Source organism: Meles meles, chromosome 7, assembly GCF_922984935.1.
Source record: "Meles meles chromosome 7, mMelMel3.1 paternal haplotype, whole genome shotgun sequence".
In the NCBI taxonomy this organism is placed as follows: domain Eukaryota; kingdom Metazoa; phylum Chordata; class Mammalia; order Carnivora; family Mustelidae; genus Meles; species Meles meles.
In genome coordinates, this window is record NC_060072.1 from 144,283,417 (window position 1) to 144,300,996 (window position 17,580).

Genomic DNA, 17,580 nt, shown 5'->3' on the forward strand with positions numbered 1-17,580 from the left:
TCACTCCACACAGTCCTTTGAAGCGCTTGTATCTCAGAGCGCTGTGCTCCTGTGAGTCGTCCATACACCGAACCAGCGTCAGGTGATTTTCAGGTACTAGTTGGTTTCCGGACAGATACCTGAAGTCTGCTCAGAATTGTTAGTGCAGATCTGTTGCCTCCGTCCCACTGACTCCTTTTGAAATTTATTTTCAGAAATAAAAATTTCTCAGTAGCCAATCCCTTTGCGATAACCACTGGCTCTTTAGAGGAAATACTACACTTTTCTTCCGTCAGACACAGGGAGAGTCTGCCATCCCCCCTGGCCAGCGGTCCACATGCCCGCCAGAGGAACAGGATTTTGCCACCCTCTGGACCCTGTGGGTGGTGAGCCGAGTCGGTGTCCGGCTGCAGAAAATACTCTGCCCCACTTAGCAGACGTGTGCGGCCAACACTCCTTGTCCGCCGGGTGGTCGGGGCAGCGTTCTTGTCCGAGCAGGAGTGGATAAGGCTGAAGTTCACTGCTGTCCTTTCTCCCCCACAGGTTCTTAGCATGATCATCAACGCGGCTTACAAGCCTGGGAGGGTGCTGAGAGAGTTACAGCTGGTGGAAGATCCACACTGGAATTTTCAGGAGGAGACGCTGAAGGCAAAGTAGGTATCCTCAGTTCTGGGAGTCAGGGCTCGGGTAAGAGCGGCTGCCGTGAAACTCGTCCTTCCTCTTCCTGACACAGCCCGCAGAAGTGGGGACAATTGGGAGGGGCTGTCATTCTTTAGTTCTGGGCGCTGTGTACAGATTTATTGGTGTTTCTGTTTCACGGAGATGCCTTAAGCCTTGGGATTCCGGAACTAAAGGAGAGATTTGTTTAACTGTAACTTTGTTGTGATAAATGTTCAGAGTCAGAATGTCCTGTGTTTCAGGGCCAACAGATGATTTGATCAGAAGGGGACAGTTATGAAAGAGAGGATATCCGTTGTCATTATTTGTGATTCACGGACAACTCTTAACGTTCGATACCGTGAGGAGCTATGCCAGACACAGATGGTTGTTCTTTGCTCTGAGAGTCGGCAGTGTTGAAAGATAAAAAGAACCCAATCCTCTGCTTGGTTTGGTGAATGGGCTGTGGGTTGAAATGCAGTTGGTCCCTCTTATTTGCAAATAGGCTAACTGGAAAGATGGTATTTTGGCCTTGCTTTAAGTTTCTCGAGCTCTGAAACTGACGGCCCCTGCTGGATCGATCAGCTTGAGCACGGTGGCTTAGAAGGCAGAGAGAAGAAGAGCCATTTGTCAAAATAATTTTCTGTAATAATCGCTTTGACTTTGGGTCCTCGGTATTCGTTTAGCTTTCCAACAGAATAGATCTGACAGGTCAACTTGTTGTGGAACAGCGTCCTCACATAGACTTTAGATATGACATTTGGAAATGAGATCTTTCTGAGCAGCGACGCACGTTCTGCGACAAGGGTGTGGCTGAGCCCCCCTTTAAAGAAAGCACCTGTCCTGCTCATGTGAAAGTTGAGGGATGTGAAGTGGTTTGTTTGACTGGTTTTATCCTCCCGTGTGGCTTACTGACCATGCTGGTCCTGAGTAAGGATGGCGGGATGCCACTCGGCCACTCTCCATTTGCTGTCTTCTCCGCTCAGCATTTCCTAGTTTCTTTTTCGATCATGTCTGTAATTTTAGACGCCATAAATGTCATTTGTGGTCTAACGTTGCGCTGCCAAGTCACAGGCATCAGAGGGAATACGCGTTAGTCGGGAGAACGTTTATTTGCGTGAAGTAGCTTGTCAGTGAAAGGTGGCCCGTGTCTCCTCCTTCCTGAGAAGTATTTAAATGAGCCTCCCCTATAAATTACCTGAGAGGCTATGATTAATGGGAAAAATTAATGATCTCTTCCAGCCATACTAAATCTTTTCCATCTGTAATTAGTGTGGTTTGTTAACGTTTTACTTTTTTTTAATAGAAATAAATGTAAGCAACTGCATTTATTTAAAAAAAAAAAACAAACAATAAATACATGAGCATTACCTGTAGTGCAGAAGAAACTAAAGCAGGTTTTTCACCAGCTGAATGTTCCTTATCTTTCTATTTCATCTGAGGGGAGATCAGCCACACCTCGACATTTTCTAAGGTCAGTGCCCCGGAACAGTGGTGGCCAAAAACCTGAGCATGTGTTGGTACAGAGAAACACTTTAAACAGTTTCTGTAAGATTCCGTACCTCCCAAACACACCTCACGGATAAGGAAATAGGACAAGGACAAAAATCTTAAATCCCGTTAAAATCGCCCCTGTTGCTAAACAAGCCAGAAAGTTGCCCCAGGTACCAGAATGATGGGGAGGGTTAATTTTGCGGTGTTTGCACTCGTTTTCACATTACCAGATCGATCAGAGCTTTTATGAAATCCAGCCGTATACGGTCAGAACTGACACAGGCAGTCAGCCCTGCCTGATCATGAAGGTGATGTGTTACGTATTAGATCATACGTGACGGTGAGTTCCTTAGCTGGATCTCACGTGGCAGCTTACGATGAGAATGTGTCTGTCTGCCCTGCGTTCCGAGAGTTCTGGATCACGGTGGCGTCTCAAAAGCAGCCGCTAATGATGACAGATTTACAGGTGGGAGGGAGTGTTCCTTCTAAGGGTACTCTTCGCATCTGATGTAAAACGACATTTTAGATCTTGACAACTTGGCTGTTTTCTTTGGTGCAAATGAGAGGAGAGAGCCCGGCCTTCTTTCCATTTTGCTGAAAGGCTGAAACACATCCTGTCCTGAATAAATTAACCTCCTGGAGGGGGGGACTTGCATTTAAGGCATTTGGGTGTCTGGGTCCCTGTCCTCCAATGATGGTATCACAGGGAGTGCTTTCAAGGGGAAAGGACAGGAGATCTTCAGCCCTGGGGTTTGGGAGGGCAGTCACTGAGCAGTTGGGGTTTCTGACTTGTTCTTCCTCGTCTGAACAGAAAAGACCCATTTTCTCGAGAGGATGGAGGTGCCATTGAGAAGGTTTGACCTGTGTGTAGGAGAAAAACTTAACATCGTCATCTTATGTCCCTTGATGATTTTTCCCCCTATTTATCTAACAGCCACACTTTTTATATTTAAAGAACTTACTGCAGTATTGAGCATCGTGTAAGGAGTCTGTATCGAGAGTCTTCAGCGTATATTGAAAGGCAAAACCCAGGTAGTTGTGGTTCAGAAGAGAAAGTAGGTTCTCATGTAGTTCATTCAGCAGTCCTGGAAGAGAACATTTCTCTCCAGTACGTTTCGGTATACTAAATTGACCTACATTATTTTGAATTTCAGGAGGAAGAATTTAGGCTATACGTTAGGGGGATAAAAAAAAAAAATACTTCCAACCGTGTGCATCTGGAGACATTTAAATGTTTTCCGACATGTTTTAGAATCTTCTTTGGGGGGAGAAAGACTGTTAACTCTGCTTTGAGTGGCTTTTGTGATCATCTTTATAAAATCCAGGTAAAGGCTTTATACATTTTCCAGTCCTTTGTTACAGTTACTCAGAATATTTAAAGAGGAATTGCCCTCTGTAACTGAAGGGAATGAGACTTCTCTATCACTTAGGCAGACACAAGGAAAGTCACAGCTTTGAGGTGAGTCAGGCTTGGCTATACAGAAACGATATTTTAGTTTCTTTTTCATAGCCAGTTACTGATTTTTTATGTGTTTCTATTTCCCTTTTTTTTTTTTGGTCTTTTACTCATGCTTCTATTTTGTGAGTAGCAAGATGTAATATTGGCAGCAAAATGATTTGTGTGGAAAAGGAGTTGCAAACAGAGGCTTTTCATTGAAAAAAATTATTAGTTTGTTCATTTGTTAATTTTTACCTCGCTCAGATTTGTGCTATCGCTCTCCTGAAAACGTGCCATAAACATTCCAGGAAGCAGGGGCTGAGCCATTTTGTGGAACACAAGCCCGAGTTTCTGCGTGCGCTGAAGTTCCTCAGGTTATGGGCCTGGTGTTTCTGCTTCCGACACAGACCAGTTTAGGATGTTCTGAATTGGATGGAGTCTTTCCAGAAATAAGCGCACACATACCCCTTTCTTACTCAGAGTTCTCATCCTTGAAATGCAGGAATCCAGAAAGAAGGCGGAAATTTCTGAGGGGTTGTGTATCATAAGACCAGAAGCCAGTGAACCAAAGTGTTGCCCATAGTTCTGAAGATCACAGAGATGTGGCGATGAAGGCAAGGCTGGCTTCTGGAGGAAGTCAGGACCATGGCTCATTGTGACTAAGGAGCGGAGTGATGGTCTCCCAGCACGTGAAGCTCCTCTGTCTCCGCAGAGTTGAGTCTTCCTTCAGAATTCTTCCTCAGGTCGTGGATTCAGCCTGTGGGAGTGGAACCCGGTTTTACACTCTCACATCCCCATCACTGCCTCAGCAAGTTCTGTTAGAAGGTCCTGCTCTGGGGTCATTCTGCAAGTGAATGATAGAACTTAGGCCAAGCTGGAGTCCTCCCACTTGGATCCTCCTGGAATTGAAGGGTGGATTGTTAAATCAGTGTTGAGTTTTTTACTCTGTATTCCCTTTTGGCTCAAAATCCATTTTGGTTTTTCTCAGGGGAAAGAGGTGAATATTTTCCAGCACCCTTGTTTCTCTGTCTTCATCTTTCTCCACCCTGCCCGATGTGGAAATAAACCCCCACTTTGGTAGGAGGATACTGGAAGACCATTCATACTTCCTTCTTGATGGCAAGGAGGAAAAAATCTTTTCTGTACCCTGTAATGTTCAGTTCCTGGGAGCCTGCAAATTAAACTGACAGATGACCGATGAGCAAGAGGTGCACCATGCACTCACACAGGAGTGCTTCCTGATGAGGAACTTGAAGGGGCAGTTAGGATCTGGAGCTTATGTGTATGTTACCCCTAGCTTAGTAGGGGAAAGAGAATATGGAGCAAAGGCCCTTAGGGGAACAACAAATAGGTTTCTTTGCCTTTTTTTTTTTTTTAAAGATTTTATTTATTTTTTTGACACAGAGAGAGAGATCACAAGTAGGCAGAGAGGCAGGCAGAGAGAGAGGGGGAAATAGGTTCCCTGCCGAGCAGAGAGCCTGATGCGGGGCTCGATCCTAGGACCCTGAGATCATGACCTGAGCCTAAGGCAGAGACTTAACCTACTGAGCCACCCAGGCGCCCCCAAATAGGTTTCTTTATGAAAGACATAGTTTTTAGGAGAACAAATAGGAGATAAGAAAGTTTGTGAAAAAGTTGTTTATGCAGACATGAGCAGTGTTTCTTTTTCATGGCCGTGAAACTCCTCAGAGAGGGGATTTATGGTAGGTTTACTCTGGTCTCTTCTCTAGGGTTAGGAGCCATTCCAAAGAGGGAACTTAAGGTAGTCCTTGTTTCTCAGAAGTTTCTGCTTTTAGTCAGCTCATGGAGGCTCTGGGAAAGCTGCTTTCTGCATCTTTGGGTCTCAGCCGTCTTCATCTCAAAATCGTCTCTGTGTTGGCTTTGGGGTTCTGAGCGGGTCCCCACAGTGACAGCCGGGGAGAGGATCCCTCCTGCGTCCCTTTGCTTTCTGGCGTCCTGTGCTGTTTCATAGCAGGTGTCTGAGACCAGGGTCACCCAGCCTGTCCTCGGGTGCCCTGCTAGTAAAGACAGGATCATGTTCCACATGTCTCTGGAGACTCAGTAATGCAGAGGTGGAAAGGGAATGGGGGCTGTCTTCAGAACGACGGAGGCCGGGCTCCTCTGAGGATGGCCGCTCACCACACCTCTCCCTGGGTCCCTCCTTCCCCACTTTCTTTATCTTTGCCTCTTGTTATGCTGCGTCAGTTCTGACCCAGTGATCTTTTGCTTCTTTTTCCTTCCTTCCCTCTCTCCTTCCTTCCTTCCCTCCTTCCCTCCTTCCGAGACCAGGGAGTTTTCTGCTATGTGCTAGCTGGATTGTCTCTTCCAGTATTTTCCTCTCCTCACAGAGCTTGTGCTCCATGCTTTAAGAACCTTACCTTGTGTTTGCAACAGCCTTCCGGTCCTTTTACAAATTTCCCTGGCAGAGGGTCCTTCCCTCCGGACTCACACTGACAGGATAAAGCAAGGAGCTTTATCCCGGGGCTTTTAGCTGTTCCCCTCCCGTTCTGCCTACGGAAGTGTGTCCCTGGCGTACTGTTTGTCAGCCTTTCACGACGGGGAGAGCTGCAGAACGGATTCTGCTGCCACCTGCCATACAGGCTAGTGAGGGGACCGCGGTGGGGCCCCTCAGTTCGTGCCCTGGGCGCTGCCTGCCCACCTCTCCACATCTGGCGGAGCTCCTGATGCCTGACCTGCTCGCGATGCCCTGGGAGACTATGAGGATTGGATGGTCACGTTGTATGGAGTCTCAGAGAAAACAGAAATGACACTGTCACGTGAATACAGTCACGCCATTAAACCCCAGCCGATGGGTACAATCCTAGAGCCGCCTTTTGTCTGTGTTTCTTGGTAGATCGGTAGCTCTGTGTGTTTAGTGCGTCCTCGTGAACAAGAGTTGTGCAGACACTTGCGTTCATTGTTGGCCAGCTCCAACCAGGCCAGGTTGTTGGTTCAGGCAGGAGCTGCAAGGTCCAATGCGTCTTCCCCGCATCGTGAAATGCCCATACTGACCCGCAGCACTCGAAAACAGATGGAAGTCGTGATATACACTAAGCTTAATGTAGTTTGAGTCAATATACACCTAACATTTTTATTATTTCTTCTCTATGTGTTTATGTGGAAACAGTCTCAAACTTATAGAAAAATGACTGTTTAAATTATATAAACAATTTACTACAATTACATTCTTTCTCCTGGTGGATTTCAGAGTAAGTTGTCTGCCTGATGGCCCATCGCCCCCCAGTCCGTAACCATTCCTACCAGCAAGGACGCTCTCCCATATAATCAGAATCAGAGCAGTGATGCACACGAGTGTCCTCACACCGCACTCAGGTGTCTCCGCTGTTCCAGTTTTGTCCCTCGGGCAGAACCGGGGCACTGGGCTGCCCTGTCTCTTAGGGTCCCCTTGATCCCTGACAGTTGCTCGGACTTTTCCCTGGCCTTCGTGACCTTGATATTTATGAAGGGTGGGGACCACTTTGCAGAATGCCGCTTCTTTGGGAGTTTCTTTCATGTTTCTGCACGACGGGGTTCAGGGGGTGTATAGGGAGTATCACAGGAGAAAGGATGTTCTGCTCATGGCATCCTGCTGGCTGACGCCCGTGTCTGTGCGCCCCCTCCCTGGGGGTGTTTACTTTGATCGCCTAATTAAAGGATGTCTGCCACGCTGCTGTGGGGCAGAGGCAGCTGGTGGAGGGGACGCTCTGTACTATGCAAATACCCTCTTTGTCAGGCTTCCAGCCTCTTCAGAGCCTTATTTGTGTCTGCATGAGTTCAGGGGCTCCTGTTTCGCTCAGTGAGGTGATGTCATCAGCTTACTCTGACACTCGGGTTGGTCCAGATTTGGCCAGTGGGGACCATACCCAGCAGGCTTTTTTTCTTTTCTTTTTTTAAGATTTTATGTATTTTTTTGAGAGAGGGAAGAGAGAGAACGAGCAGGGGGAGAGGCAGAGGGAGAGGGAGAAGCAGACTCCCCGATGAGCAGGGAACCCGATGCGGGACTCTATCCCAGGTCCGATATCATGCCCAGAAGCTAACGGACGGAGCCACCCAGGCGCCCCCCCATGCTCCCCCAGCAGGCTTTGTGTTTATCGCCTTGACTTTTCCCCGTTGGTGTTTGATACGTGGTTACTTTCTGACCCAGTAAACTGTTCCCAGATCATCTTGTCCTTTCTCTGCCTGGTCCTGGACTTAGCCACCTCTCTAAGGAGACTTGGTTGTTTTTTTCTAGGATCAGTGGTGGGATTTATTATTATTTATTTATTATTATTATTATATTATTGATTTATTATTTATTTTGGTGGGAGAATGTGAAAAGCGGTACTTAGCAGTCAAGTTTGGACATGTAAGTGCACCGCTCTTACGGTGTTGTGTCTCTTGGGCTTTCTCATTGGACAGAGCAGTGACGTGTGTGTGTGTGTATGTGTGTATGTAGACACACACATACGAAAAGAAATTTACATTTATATTTACTTCTGTGTCTGTTGGGTCAGGAGCCCTCATGACCACCTCCATGGTCTGAATTTTCCTACAAGGGCTAAGGGGAGTGAGCGCCATGATTTTACTCCAGGCTGAAACTGATCGCAGTGACGTAGTAAGGACACGCAGCGACGTCGTGAGGAAGAGAGAGGCAAGTGGGGTCTGGAAGAATCTCCGTGTCAGGCCTCCTCCTGCTTGCTCTGCTTCTCCGGCAGCGGAAGTGACTGTCACGTGACGATTCTGTCCAGAGAAGCCCAGGCCGAGGCTCTTCTTGGGGGCTGGTCCCACGGGCAACACGCTGCCTGGCGTGGACCAGGCAAGCAAGCAGGTCCCGTTTTCAGCACAAAACACATGGTTCGCCCAGGCCGGGCACAGTTCAGCACCTGATTGACCTCCAGAATGCGGTTCCCAGACACTAGCCACGGCGACTAGTTTCTCTAGAGACTGCAACGTCAGGCCCGCGAGCCTGGCCTTTCCTGCATACTTGTGACCGAATTCGAGCTCCGATTCCCCCTCTCCGACCCGCCTAACACTGTGGGAGGGGGGTCCCCTCTGGCCTTTTCCTCTCCTGTATTTGCACCTACCCCCCAACACACAGGGGATGCCTGGCTCGCCTGGCTCTAGTCTGTTGTGTCCCGCTCTGGAACCTGTCTCCTGTTTCTTTGTTCCCTTCACCCCCATCCGAGCCCTCGCACCTGACCCGTGCCGGGCTGTCCGCAGGGGCAGACATGTTCTGTGTTCTGAGCGGGACAGAGAAGCTGTCATCCTGCCTGCCTCCTCACCTGCCACGCGTCTGGATCCTCTTGATTAAGGAGGGCCCTTGGAACAACACCCCTGGGAGAGGGGAAGACGGACCATAGCCCATGGGCCCCTCTGGCATTGGAATGTCCCTCCGCGGTCGTCCCGAGGCGGATCCAAGTGGCCCGGCCCTTTTGCCCCATCACAGTGACTCACGCATGGGGGCTGCCCACAGGAGGGGAGAGAGCGAGCTTCTGGAGCTGGACAGAGCCTCTAGGGCCTGCGTCTGTGCCAGCAGTGGGAATGGGAGGTCCTGGCCGCACCACCAGAGTTTCCAGCACCCGCCCACCCCGGGGCCAGGACGCCGTGGGTCCCACCCAGCCTCTCCTGCCTGCACGCCTTCTCTGCCCAGTCTCCCTGCCCTCCTCCTCCTCCACCATAGCTATTTGATGGGCTTGTTCCAGAAGCGCAGGGAAGGGGAGGGGATTCTGTTACTTTTAAACCATATGAGGATCCTATTTTCATAAACTTGGATTGGCGTTTCCTAAATGGGAAAGGTTTACTGAAACACTTGCTTCCACGGACTCATCCCAAACTACAAGGAAAGAAAAAGCTGAGCCTTCTCTCTCTCTCGTGGGGCATTTGCTCTTGTCCTCTTCACATCCTTCTAATGTATTTCTGGAAGCTTTGGAATTTGGAGGTCTCGGACACCTGTCTTCGGGCCTGACTTCCACAGGTTGAAATTGGACCCAATTTTCACGTTTCTCTTGCCTTTTTTTTTAAACTGGATATCATTTTATTTTTTAAGGAACTTGAAAAATCTTGATACAGACCTCTTTAGAAGGGAGAGAGCCCTAGGGCTACAAAACTGTAGTGGGAACAACTGTAAGGGAAGTTTTACCAGTAACGGATTTTTAGTCTGCCTTCCCCAGAGCGGGAACCATACGCCGTGTCCGCGGACCTGTGCTGGTTTTATCGTGAAGCATAACAAAAGCATGGAGCACGAGCCAGCCAAATGTGAACCACGGAGTCCTCCACGGAGCGCGGGCTGTGTTCCTACATCTAGGGTCAGGAGAGGTCCTAGAAAAATCAACAGTTGTTCAAGTGCGATGCGATTTAAAGCACAATCTTATCTATAAAGAATTGCTTTTTAGTTCTCACTACGCAAAAGCCAAGCTAGGAACTTCAGAGAAATGCAAGAATAGTACAGAGGGGCTGGGATTAGAGAGACCAGAGAATGAACACGAAGTCCGGTTTTTTCAAGTTAGACTTTAATTTCTTTGCTGTTGATACTGTAAAAAAAAAACCAACAATTTGTTAGGAAAAGGAGTATTTTTCTGGTCTTCAGAGGCATACAGAGAAAGCCTACTTGAATGCAACTCAGGATCAGTTTATTCTATTTTTTTTATTTTTTAGTTTATCCTATTTATTTTTATCACCGCCTTATTCTTAGGGAACCAGATCTAGGTTTTGAACGTAATACTTCACTTGCAAGTTACCGAAGCGATGCTCTCCTTATGTTACACTCTTTGCTCGAATTACCTGGTGTCCCTGTTGCTTTGGGGCAGACTCTTGGAAACCTGCAACACAAGTGTGCAAAGCAGGTTTGGCAGAGAGCTCATGCCTATCACCCCTGCAGACGTGGACAAGCGGGACGGCAGCGTTGGCTTACTTGGCAGTTCATGCCTCTGGATTGTGGTTAGTTTTCCAAAAACTAACCCGAACGTTACCTACGAAAGGTCCCACTATCTTCCTGGAACATACATTGTTCAGGATTTCAGCTTGAGGGCCCCTGGGTGGCTCAGTTGGTTGAGTGTCTGCCTTTGGCCCAGGGTCCTGGGGTGGAGCCCCACGTTGGGAGGGAGTCAGCTTCTCCCTTTCCCTCTGCCCTCCCACCTCCTGTTCTCTCCCTCTCTCTCAGATAATAAAATAAATAATACCTTAAAAAAGATTTCAACTTGAAAATCAGGGTGCACCTCTGGGCCGTAGAACAGGCCCCATGGTTTTGATGCGTTCTTTGTGTTGGTGGACTGTGGCTTCCATGACGTGTCAGTTAAATACACACTGGTCTAACGGAGACGTGTGTAAGTGCTCTGTACCAGTGATATCTTAAAAATGTGTTGACAGGTGGCTCGAACCTACATCAAGTACTCCCCGTTCCAGCCAAGCATTATTTACGTAGTTGTCCCTGTACGTACTTGGCCCAGGGACTCCGTGCCCATTTTTGAACCCAGCATTCATTCCGCCTGCTTTCCCGAAGAGCGGGCCTCCAGTGTGACGCTGTTCACTTTGCTGCGGGTGGTGTTTTGTTTTTTGTCTTTTGGTTTTTTCCCTCAAACGTGATAAGCAGCAAGTGACAACATCTGGGTTTCCAAAGGGTTCTGGAGCAGGTGTTGAACCGCACACACCAGAGCGAGCGACGCCACGCGGAGCTCCGTGGCGGTCGTTGGTCGCGGGCGTGGCGCACGTGGTGCTTTCCTGAAAACACTACTCCGAGCTCCAACGGAATGATAAAAGCAAATGACGGGGGAATCTCACACAGCCTACCTTATGGCTGGAAAGTAAAGGGGCTACTTTCAGAATGCGCCGCGTGCCCAGCAGGTCTGAGTAACTGTGTGGTCTTGTCATCGCTCTTCCTCATTTCTAGGTACAGAGGCAAAACGTACCGTGCTGTGGCCAAGATCGTGCGGACGTCTGACCAGGTAGCAGATTTCTGCCGGCGGGTTTGTGCCAAGCTGGAATGCTGCCCAAATCTGTTTAGTCCCGTGCTGGTTTCGGAGAACTGCCCAGAGAACTGCTCCATTCACACTAAAACCAAGTACAGTAAGTACAAAGAATGAAAAGGAGATTGGGCTGGGGGCCTAGAGGTAGTTGGTGGATTTAAAAAAAAAACCAAAAAACAAAACCTTTGAATAATTTTTCATGGGAATTTCTGTGAAGGAATTCTTTAAAATTTGCTGTGGCCGGTACATGTCCCTAGCCCCATGGAGGGACAGGATGGCAAAGAAGCGATGGCAAGGGTGGGATGTGAATTTTGGGCACTGGCTGAGTTTGGAAACTTACCCGGCTGAGAGGAGAACGAGATGAAGCTGGTTCTCCGTTGCAGCTGGTAACGGGCATCACTTTCTTGGTCCTCAGGCTGAGGAAGTACAGACCCTGCCTTTGGCCCTCGGGACAGGGGTGAGCGCCTTGTCACAACCTGCACCCCCCACTGCCTCCGTCTATACCTCCTCCTCTGAGAGCCTTGATGGGGCTGCTGGGAGGGTGCAAAAGGAGCCCGCACTGTGTCCGGGACTCAGGGTTGCCCCGCACTCCCTCCGCCTTTGCTCTGACCACTTCCTGGCAGGATTTTCATACCGTCCACCACACAGTGTGGTGCCTCTGCCTTCTTTAGTGGCCTCTCCCAGGTCCCGTCCTTCCTCAGCTCTGGCCTTTGTCTGTAGGCTCAGTGGCCTGGGGCTTTGCTCTCCCTGCCTGCATTCCAGCCACCGGCGCATGAACAGGACATGGGAGTGCAGTCCACGTGCTGGGAACCCTAGCCAGCTGAGACGGATCAGTTCGTGTGTCAGAACCAGGAATCTGAACCACCGTTTGGAGTGTGAATCTCCTTGTAGTTTTCTCTGGATGCATGGATATCCTAAGAACTCCTTTCCGCCCTATCCCTGATAGGGTCAGCACCCTTGTCTGTGCGGTTGGGCCGCTGGTCATCCTGCACCTGCGCTCCTGCACAGAGAGCCAGCGGTGTGGTGTGTTGGTAGGACGCGGGGACGTCACCGTCCTCTCCAGAGAACTTGTTTCCTCTCACACTGCGTTTGGCCAGAGGAGAACCACCCCCCACCCCGGAGTACGCTGTTCAATAACAGACAGGAAGAAGCGGGTTACCCCAGCTCGAATTAAATACAAACGAAATGACTTGGAGATTTTTCTGGGTCTCATGTGATGAAACATCAAAATCCTGAGCCCCCTGGGTCAGCGTAAATACCACTGCAGACTGAAGAGACGCAGACGACAGAACCACGCTGGGGAAGGACTGGGAGCACCAAGGCCAGGCGTCACCCCAGTGTAAGCCCAGGACTCTGGAAGTGTGCTGCCCCTTTGTTGTATTCGGTCAAACTCCGATTGCCAGCATCCGGCTTCTAGAAAACCACTGGTAGGCATGTGCTGTGTTTTCTCAGCCCTCGGGTCCGTTTCTTGGCTGCTCTGGGTGATGGAATATTTACCCCAGCTGTGCTGGAAGGACAAGGCACGCTCAGGGTCCCCCGCTCCTCCACCATCTTGACTCCCCCGGCTTCTAGAAGACCAGACGTGTCTTGCCCGCACGGGGCCCTTGGGTGTGAACAGGTGCTTATTCATTCGTGACGGGTCCGTGGGGACTGCCATGAAGCCGTGATCGTCCTGCTCCGTGGGTCGCACTGGTCTCGTTCTGCATGTGACGCAACAGAACGCTGGGGCCGGTGGCGTTCCCGGCTGGTACAGTGGCAGGGGCACCCCGGCAGCCATGCTCCGCCATAGAGCTCCACGGAAGCCTCGGGGCTGTGTGTTTGGGTGTTTTCTTGGCTCCTTTCAACCGCAGATACACGTTGCCTTTCTGCCTGTGGTTTCAGGTGGAATAGTAGGGGTATGTTGTGGGACGGCCGAGACTTCGGGCAGTGGGTCTCCATCAGGATCATAACCGAGAATTGGGTCTTAGCAGTGGTTTCAATTAGTTGAGTATACATTTCATTTATAAAATGCAGCGGTCGTTGCTGGAAGCTGGTAACTGACTCTCCCGGGTGCTGTGCACGTGACTAGAGACCTGTATCGAGGTGCTGGCAGGGCTGGTTTCTCCTGAGGCCTCTCTTTTTGGCTGCTGTCCTCATGGCCTTCCCCCTCGGTGCACCTTCCCCTTCCTCCCTCTGTTCCTCTTCCCGTAAGCGCAGTGGTCCTGTGGGATGAACACCCTACGCTTTGGACCCCCCTTACCCTTCATCACCCCCTTATAGGCCCCGTCTGCAAATTCAGTGCCGTGCAGGTGAGGGTTTTAACGTGTGAATTTTGAAGACACACAGGTCTGCCCCTAACACTTTCTAACCGCGAGGGCATGGGAGAAATGTTCTGAATGAAAGAACGGTCTTTCTCTCTTTTTCTCTTCTCTTCCTCTGGTCTCTGTACTCTCTCTGTGTCCACGTCCTGCATGTGTGCGATCGTTAGAAGTTGTTTTTGATCTCCTCTCTCCTTGCAGCCTATTACTATGGAAAGAGAAAGAAGATTGTGAAGCCTCCGATTGGGGAAGCCAGCACCGAGAGCGGACCTCCGAAGCCCGCCAGACGCAGGAAGCGGCGAAAATCCATCTTTGTGCAGAAGAAGCGGAGGTCTTCCGCCGTGGACTTGGCCGTGGGCTCGGGGGAGGTGCGTCCTGCTCAGGGCACCTTCTGCACGCGCCTGGGACACGCAGTGGCTCTTGGCTGGGGCTGTGGCCCACGTGCGATGCCGAGTGCTTGCAGACTCCGGATACCAGGAGCGCGGCGCTTCAGCCGCTGAAAGCAGATCCCGCCTGCTTGGCCATGTGGGGCAGGAGAGGGCCGCGACCGGGACGTGGTGGGGATGGCTGGATGGGCCTTGCCACAACCCCCCTGGGGGTTTGCATGGGGCCAGCCCGGCGAGATAAGGCCTCCCTGGAGTCAGTGCTGTCCCTTCTCCCCAGGAGAGCGAGGAAGAGGATGGGGATGCCATGGACGAGGACACTGGCAGCGAGGAGACCAGCTCTGAGCTCCGCGATGACCAGACAGACACCTCTTCAGCCGAGGTCCCCTCCACACGGCCCCGGAGGGCTGTCACCCTGAGGAGCAGCTCGGAGCCCGAGCGCCGGCCACCCATGGAAAGGCCTCGAAGGGGCCGGAGGGTGCAGGCTGCCTCCTGTACCGAGGGGGCAGAGCAGGGTGCGGCCACCGGCCAGGACCCGGCTGAGGTAAGGGCCGTGGGCCCCAAGCTGGGCTCTGGGGGGCCGGGGCTGCACGCGGGGTGTCGAAGAAGGAAGGCCTTGCCTAGGGGCTCCGTGTTTAAACCAGCAGTCGCGGCAGCTCCAGCCTGGTTCCCGAGTCTGGGGAGAAGGGCTGGGGATTGTCCACCCTGGACGGAGTTCCGAGGGAGGTCATGGCACCTGTTTCTCCAGAAGGTTTTCCAGCTGCTGAGGATCCCTTCAGGGGAACAGACAGCTAGGCCCTCAGGGTGCTGTGGCCACGAGGCTTTCCCTTCACGGGAGACCTCTGTGATGCTATGGCACAGTCAGCATATCTGGTCTCCCTCAAGCCCCCAGGCCGTCTGCAGTCAGCTGGGGGCTCACAGGCGCCATCATCACCAGCATAACCGCGGAAGGGCTGGCTGCCTCCTGCACGTTCTCAGACGCCCTGTACCCTCCTCTCTCCAGTCGGAGATGCTCCTCCCTTGCAGGCCCGAGACTTCCTGAACTTGGTTTCCAGCAGCTGCCCTTTTCTTTTGACCTCTAAAGGCACACGCGTATTGGAGGCAAAATCGTAACCCAGACGAGCTGCTATGAATGTCCCTATGGCTTGTCCGGTGCCCGGGGAGAGGCCAGAGGGAGGAGGAAAGTCTGGCTTAGGCTCGCAGGGTTTTACCCAGTGTCCCGCCGACCCAGCGGTGATCAGGTGTTCCCCTGCCTCCTTTCTCCTGCCAGGACACAAAGCAGGAGGAGGAGGAGAGACTCGTTCTGGAGAGCAACCCGCTGGAGTGGACGGTGACCGACGTGGTGAGGTTCATCAAGCTGACGGACTGCGCCCCACTGGCCAAGATCTTTCAGGAACAGGTGTGCTCGTCCTGCCGCGGCGTTTGTTTTAGGTTCTTTGTTCTTCCGTTTTGGCTGCTTTCTGGGACCCGGCTCTGGCAGGGCACGGGTGCTTCCTCGTGACTGCAGGGGGCTGGGGGATGGAAGTCTGGCTCACACGTGATCCCCACCAACACTTCCGTGGGGGGCTCTTTGCTGCCCCGCAGAGACGCACGTCCTGGCTCGGGCTCCCTTCTTGGGGGCTAGGAGCTGGGGCTTCGTCACCATCAGGGTCAGGGCGGTTCTCCATCCTGCAGGAAAGCCATGTTTGAAAGGTTTCTGTCTCTCTGGGCCACCCTTTTCCCAGTCCTTCAGCTAGAAAGACCAGGCTTCCCTGGGGCTCCTTTTCACCCAGGCCTGGGGCAGCGCTGGGGGCCATGCTCCGTAGCAGGGAGTCTTGGACGCAGAGGGACACAGACACCCGGGTGCTCAGCACCGTGCCCTGTGGCACCCCCAGGTCCTGCTGGTCTGCCGTCTCTGCTCCCCACTTTACGTTGTTGGATTCATACCGTCCAGAGCTTCTCGTTCTGTTCAGCGGGAGACATAAGGAAGGGACGTGTCCTCATCTTCCAGAGGCAGAAGCCCGCCATCTGCCATGTTTCTCTCGATGCCGCTCTCCTCGCTGCTTTTGCCTCACTCTTTAGCCCTTTCCTTTGTAACAATGTTAAAAACCTGTGGGACGTTAGGTTCCTGCTAGCGATGGGTCCACAAAAAATGATCAAGATATTCTATACTTTAGAGGAATTTTGATTCTGCCGACGAGACGGGGAGAATTAGCTAAAGTGTAAGACATGCTTTGAGCTGTAAAAATGGAGGAATTTTTTAATGTTGACCCTTAAATTAACCCGGAAACAAATGGCCCGTCTGGACCCAGGCCTCCCATGGAAGCTCCAGTGGAAGCCCGTGACCCGCTCTCCCGTGTTCGCGTGAAGGTTGTTATTTCTCACAGCGTCTCACGGAGTCTGTGTGTCTCTCAGGCGCTCGGATGTGAGGACGGTGTCGCTCACCATGTCATCCATCCAAGGCGTGTCTGCGGCCTTTTTTAGGTTAGACAAACTGATATTCTGGGAAGAGGGGAACTCAGGCACCCAGTCAAGGAGGAAAAAGAACCTTCTGATGCCTCTGCGCCCAGCGAGCCCCCGAGATCCCCTTCCAGGCCACTTTGTGCAAAGCAAATTGATGCAGTTCCCAGCTCGTCCCAGAGGAGGGGGGCTCTTAGCATGCAGAGGTCCCATGTGGTCAGCCCCGGAGCCGCCCGCAGACACGGACTGCGTGCACGCGAAGGCGTGAGTGGCGGCCGTGGGGCTTTGCCGTGACCAGCACTTCCTCTGAGAGACACAGAAACACAAGTAGGAAAAAGCTGCATTAGCCATAACCTAGTAATGAGCCTGACCCTTCATTTAAAACACGCGGACAGGGAGAGAATTGTTAAGGACTACGAAGGCTTGTGTGGTTTGGGCCATCTCCTATCTCGGAAACAAAAATAAGGTGGTAGATTGAATCCTGCTAAAAGCATTGGCTAATGTAACATTTTCCCAGGCGGCCATGTATGAGTGCTGGCCCAGTGAGGACACTGAGTGCGGGTGACCCAGAGCACAACACGTGGGGCTGTTTGCGCGTGTGTTCGTCCCGCGCACAGTGACAGAGCGTCTGCTCTGGGCCTTACGATGTGGAGGGTCGTGTTCTAGATGAGTCTCAAGCTGTGTTTTTGCCTTATTTCACTTTTCGACTCCAGGGCACACTTTTGGCTGGAGATGGTTTTCAGCCAGGCTGTGGCCGAACAGGGTGCGGCGCTCTCTCGCCCCGACTGCGGTTTAGTGGGACGGCGAGAGGGGAACAGACTCGTGTGCAGCTGCTTTCACTGGCTGGTGACACGAGGCAAGAACGTGAAAACGAGGCTGACTTGGGAGAAAGGCTAAAGTTCTACGAGTGCCGAGTCGTCCTTACTTGCACTTCTAAGCCCAGCTTCTTAGGG

The 17,580-nt window shown here is 51.5% G+C and overlaps 1 protein-coding gene across 10 annotated transcripts in view; it reads left to right on the forward strand.

The window, feature by feature from the left end:
- SFMBT2 (Scm like with four mbt domains 2) overlaps nucleotides 1–17,580 on the forward strand; it is a 233,291-nt gene that overhangs the window by 206,646 nt on the left and 9,065 nt on the right. For all 10 annotated transcript variants that reach the window (XM_046012380.1, XM_046012377.1, XM_046012379.1 and 7 more), the window contains 5 exons: nucleotides 523–632; nucleotides 11,433–11,608; nucleotides 14,007–14,173; nucleotides 14,469–14,732; nucleotides 15,459–15,587. In XM_046012380.1, coding sequence (XP_045868336.1) covers nucleotides 523–632; nucleotides 11,433–11,608; nucleotides 14,007–14,173; nucleotides 14,469–14,732; nucleotides 15,459–15,587 — 846 coding nt within the window. The remainder of the gene's footprint in view (nucleotides 1–522; nucleotides 633–11,432; nucleotides 11,609–14,006; nucleotides 14,174–14,468; nucleotides 14,733–15,458; nucleotides 15,588–17,580) is intronic.